The 6,000-nt window shown below is 37.4% G+C and overlaps 1 protein-coding gene across 1 annotated transcript in view; it reads left to right on the forward strand.

Annotated features, from left to right (window-relative positions):
- Positions 1-3,996, forward strand: part of LOC140935379 (uncharacterized) — a 32,783-nt gene extending 28,787 nt beyond the window's left edge. The window contains exon 2 of the mRNA XM_073384929.1: positions 3,131-3,996. Coding sequence (XP_073241030.1) covers positions 3,131-3,759 — 629 coding nt within the window. The 3' untranslated portion in view covers positions 3,760-3,996. The remainder of the gene's footprint in view (positions 1-3,130) is intronic.
- Positions 3,997-6,000: the final 2,004 nt, after the last annotated feature.

Consider the following 6,000-nt stretch of genomic DNA (forward strand, 5'->3'; position numbering starts at 1 on the left):
TATTCGCGCCACTTCCGGTTTTACTCTTCCCACCCGTTACAGTTATATTTGGTCGGTTTTCAATTTTTGTTTTTCTCTAATACGAAAATCAAAAAACGATTTTCATTTCGGATTTCATCATCATTGATACTGTTTCCCGCAGTTTCGTTACACATGGATAGCTTTGTCAAGTTTGAATTTTTAATAAGCTGGAATCTATGGAATAGGAAATTGAAAATACAATTTTAACTTCGGTACCAGGCAAAAATCTCAGAATTAAAGATTATAGTTTAGTTGTCCTTTTCCCTAAAAACAAGAAATAAAAACCACCAACTGACCATTTTCAATTTTTGATTTCTTAAAACATTGAAAATTGTTTTTCAATCTTATGTTTCTTAGAAACAAAAATTGACAACTGAGATTGTAAATTTGTGATTTTCAATTCTTGAGGAATCAAACATTGAAACTCACGATTGTGAATTTTTGAATTTCAATTTTTCGATTTCGAATAAAAATCAAATGGACGAAAACCACACGGACCATGAAGAAGATAAGTAAATCGTTTGGGTAAAAGAAAAGAGACTAGAATGTCCTAAGCTTCTCTACGTAATCGCCAAAAAGTTGAGAATTAGAGGAGCATCAAAAACCACACGTTTACCTCGTTCGATAACCGCTGACCAACTTGATAGCTTTCAGGAGCTGCATCTCGAATGGTGAGCCTGAGTAATTATTGTATTTGATGTTTGTTCTTTAATTCTTATTTCATGAAGTCGAGCGTAGTTTAATTTATGTGGCTTATTTATGCACGTTTGTAAGATTTGAGACAATGATCTGACCTAGTATCAGGTTTGATATACCTTAAGCTTACTAAACTTTAAAAAGCCTTTCGACATTTTCTCACCGCAAATAGAAAGAAAACGTTCCGAAGAATATTTATTTATAGTTTTGGCTGTAAAAAGAAAACTTTGAGCAATTTCTTGCCTCGACTTCATCTTGAAAGAAAGCAAACATCGGAAGGCCGGCTTAAAACATAATCTTAAGCTTTACGCTTTAATACTCAGGATTTTTAGAGACACTTTAATACTTTTTTTCGTTAATGAAAATTGTTGTCTCTGTAAATGTTTCACCGAATTATATTTCTATTATTGATTTTTAGTTGTCTCTCTTGCAATTTTAATCGGTCTGCTGGTTTTTTTCAGTCGTTCATGAATCTCACTTGAAGGAATCAAAATGCCGCGCGAATCAAGCGCTTTTAAAGATTACACATAGGTAGAAAACCATAATCAAAAATAAACATAATAAATTCTTTTTATGCTAAAGGAAAACTCTATTAATGTTCATTCAAACACTCAATAGCTCGCACTTCAAATTTGGCGATGTCAAAAGTGAGAACCGGCTATCCGGAAAGGTGATTTTGGAATTTTTTTAAACATTTTCGCTAAACGCCCATCATTACCTTGCATACCACATAGGAGCAAATGGTTGTAACAGAACATTACCGACATTATGAAATTCCGTCTTCATGAAAATGTTTTATAATGTGGTCAATTTTTGTGCAAAGGAAACGCGGCAAAATTGTGAAAAACTGCATTCTGTCCAAGGTCTGCAGTGTATGATAAAAAAAGCGCCCCGTAGTACTGTTTACCTCAGATGTGATGTATAACTGAAAAGTATAAAAGGCTGCTTTACACGCCACCAGTTGGAAAGATTTTGTAAAGTAAACTTGTCGAATGCGAAAAAATCGGCCTAATTTCGTATTTTGGCCTGTGGCTCTCTTTTAGATACAGGAATGCAACCTATGAATTACAACGTGTACTATTGGCTGCCACCGAGGACTATCGTGTCTTCTAACAGGCCTATACAGCATAAGATTGAATTTCGGTGCTGTCCAAATAACCTTATAAAATAAAGGTGGTGTAGGTGGCGACTGGGTTATTTCGTTTGCGAAGAATTTGTTTTCCAGGCCTAATCTACTGTGATTAAGAGCCGTTATGCTCTTGATTGTGATCGAAGATGACTGCTATTTTTTGAGTGTACATATAAGTCTATTAACTCGATGTAAGATTTGTTTCACCCTTGGACTGTTTGCAAATTATTTTTCTCTAAAATCACTGAGACCTTCCCCCAAAAGTCACATGAATGTGCGCTAAAGTTAACTAATTTGTGGATTACAAGTTTATTGTTTGATTTAAATAATGGGAGCTTCACTCTTAGCCCTGGCTAAATCTATATATTATGTGTATCCACACGTCTAATAATGTGATTTCTATATACAGTTGCACTCAACATTGCATTTATACTGCACATAGTACTATGAGTAATAGACAACATCAGTAGGTTTTAGAGCAAATTCTGTTTTGTGGAAGAAATGTCAAACTATGAAATGAGCAAATTGAGTGGGAAGCTTTAAAATTACAAAAAAGAAGGTCATGAACTCCTAACTCCTACCTTAGTCTGCTAGCGTGGAGGTCGTACGTGTGCACCGTAAAAAAGTTGACCGTTGTCGATTTTCTACGTTTGATCGACGCAACGAATATTTTCCATCATGCCAAACTGTCTTGAAATTTGTCAAGAAAACAAATGGAACAGTTTAGTCGGTTTTTTTTAGCTTTATCAGCGAAAGGAGGTCGTTCCATTTTTCTCTGTTCGCTTTCACGCGACGGAAAGCCTTAGACAATGACTAGTTCGAAATACCAAAGAGATTTTCTCAACCAAAACTTAAGCCAGTCGTTTGCAGAAAGATCGAAGAAGGGATGGCTATTTGCAAACATGAAATGTATGCCATAACCTCACATGCCTTACGTTTTCGAAAAAAGTCAGTCTCTTTATAATTACTAATTTTTCAAGGGAAGTGAAATCCCGGCTGCGAAAAAATAAACGTTCGCTGATGAATCTGTTGAAAATTTTGGTGCTCAGCGAACCAGGAGTAACTATGTTACCCTTACAGCATCCATGAAGAAAAAAATTCTTTTCGTAAAAGGCCTTGTTCAGAAATATGCCGTCTCAGATAAAGCGGAAATCGCTGCAACAAACAAGGAAAATATTCTGCTCCTCATTCGTGTAACCACAATCGTCATGTTTACGGTTAAAAGGCACAGCAAATATAACATTATCACTGGGTAACATAGTACAATTTCTTTTTATTACCCAGGTAATTTAATTGTCCGAGACGAGAACGTGGTTTCAGAAGATATAAAAGAGTCCATAGATTCAGACAATCTTGGTGAATCGAGGGAATCTGGCGACTCAGGTCATACTGCAGAATCAGGAGACTCAAGAGACTACCAAGAATCTGGGGACGGAATGAAAGTGAGAAAGCGAAGCAGTTTTGGTTATGAGAAGGCGAAAGATGTCAACGTGAAGTTCGCAGAACTTAGTGATCTAAAGAAGCGTGTTGGATTGGGGTACGGTGAAGAATCAGGAGAGTCGGGACAATCAGAGGAGTCTGGAGTATCAGGGGAGTCCGGAGAATCAGGAGAGTCGGGAGTATCGGAGGAGTCTGGAGAATCCGGAGAGTCGGAGGAGTCAGGAGAATCGGGAGAGTCGGGAGAATCGGAGGAGTCAGGAGAATCAGAGGAGTCAGGAGAATCGGGAGAGTCGGGAGAGTCGGGAGAATCGGAGGAAGCAGGAGAGTCCGGAGAATCAGAGGAGTCAGGCGAATCGGGAGAGTCGGGAGAATCGGAGGAGTCTGGAGAATCAGAGGAGTCAGGAGAATCGGGAGAGTCGGGAGATTCAGGGGAGTCTGGTGACTCAGAGGAGTCTGGTGATCAGGAGTTTTAGAAGTGCTGACGATAAATAATCCAACACACTTCATTAATGAGCTGTTGCACTAAAAGAAAAAAAAAACATTGTATGTCTGACTGATAGTTTAAGTGGTAGCTGCTTTTTGTCTATGGGACTATATTATTTTTATAAAGGAAAATCAACTAGGTTAGTTTTTCAATAACTAGAGGAAAACGGTTTGCGTAACGTGAAAGTGTATTATATTTTAAAAGAAAATAAACAACTGCGACAGGATCATTTCAAGCATTATTCCTTTTCACTTATTCAGCTTCAAGCTTTACTCCTATTCACTCCTTCTTTTAAAACTAACAGTTTTTGTAACTTATCGGAATCACGGAACTTATCGTCTTGAAAGGTTGTAGCCAAACCTACGCTTACTGGACATCCACACAGGAGGGATTTAGGCTCAGGTCCTGAGCAAGTAAGCTTTTCTGGCATGCTGTATTTCTTAACCGTTGCTAAAACGTCGACCAGTTGAACTTCGCACGACAAGTACGTGTCATATGCTAAACGCTCGGCTCAGAATACTGGTTCAAGCACGAGCTGGCAGGCCATTATGCCCCTATAATTGTGACGGCACAATTCAACTTTTCCACGTCCTCCGATTGGGATAGAATAACAGCTTTTATAGGAGGAGTTCGTTTAATAACATATGAATAGAGAATTTGATTGTGAATAAAGGTATGGTCTTTAGTGGTTGACTTTCATGATATCTTTCATTATTTGAGACACGTGGAAAATTTTGGGGTATGAATCATTTGGGCAAAATCGTTTCCTGGAGAAAAATCGTCTTTAACCCATTGACGCCATAGACTGTTTAGGGTTTTGAGTGATTTTCTGTACATAAAAAATCCATAGGATTTCGTGACTCTGCATTTGAGGTCACCATTGAAAGCAGTGTTGTTCTAATAATAAAAATAAAAATAATAATAAACGTTATTTACGTGTCAGGATATTTAGCTTACAAGCTACTGAAGGCTCGAGTTTTCTGGAGACGGCATTCTGACGTAGTCATTTTGCTTCGTTGAGCTATAAAAACTGCTCAAGAATGGTTTGTATGCCAGTTTTGGTAAGTTTACAGCAATTTTTCATCTTTAGTAGCTGCCTGATGAGCATCATTAAGCGTTAAGGTAGATAAGAGTCCACTTTCTCAAAGAAGCGAGTAAGGTGATCTTCTTCGTTTGCGAATTTGGCTTGTTGCTCGTGGAACTGGAAAAATGGCCGCTCCTAAACGAAGTAACTTTCGCACTCGACTACTGATGAATTTCTTGACCTACCAAGGCGGTATATTTTGGAATTTGCGACCACTGAAAATCACAACAAGCACTTGCAGTGCAGTCGTGATGTTGAAAATCGAGTTAAGGCCGAGATACACTAGAACAAAAGCCTGTAGCTCGGCCAGGGAAACAAATAAGAACAAAAAAGTCACTTCTAACTAAACGATGATTTCAGTAAAAAAAAACCTGAGGACAAAGGGTTTTTGCCATTTTTCTATGACGCTAAAACGGTCAGTTTTGTTCTTGTCCAAATTCAAAAGGGAAAAAAGCCCTGACTTTTTTGCTTTTATTTGATCACAGGCATCCCAAGGTCACCATGCGGAATGTACATTTACTTTCTCTTTCTCGGTGTCACGTTACAGGCGACCGTTGAGACTTTTTTAAATTAACTTTTTTAATAATTTCACAAACATTAAAATACAAATAACAACAGTAGTAGACAAATTACACTAATTACATTACCAAGTAAATAAGAAAAAAGTGAATAAGTAAAGGCAAAGAAAAATAATCGTAAATAAATAAATAATAACAGTTTTACTAAAACAAAATATTCTTAAAGGTCAAAGCTGTTAGTTGAACCTAATTAGCCTTTAGTAACAAGCCGTACACAACTACAACAAAGCCGTCTCTAGAGCTGGTAACTTGGGAACAAATATAAATTTGCAAATTAAACTAAAAATTAACATTGAAGACAGGCGGTCTGCGCACTGGGATTGCGATGCATTGTGGATGTAGGATTTTCAAGATGGCGGCGAAGGTCGAGAAATTTCCCAGGTTATATGCTTTATATTTCGATAGACATAGTTCTTTTCTGAGAAAGTTATCCACAGTTACATAAACTTATACTTATTTAGACTTTTTCTGTGAAGAAAAAAAATCAATATTTCTCATTACAATCTAAAACACGGAGCACGAAGATTCATCCTCTACGAGCATGAAATTTGAACCCGTTGTTTGGAGA

Source organism: Porites lutea, chromosome 1, assembly GCF_958299795.1.
Source record: "Porites lutea chromosome 1, jaPorLute2.1, whole genome shotgun sequence".
NCBI classification, from domain to species: Eukaryota; Metazoa; Cnidaria; class Anthozoa; order Scleractinia; family Poritidae; genus Porites; species Porites lutea.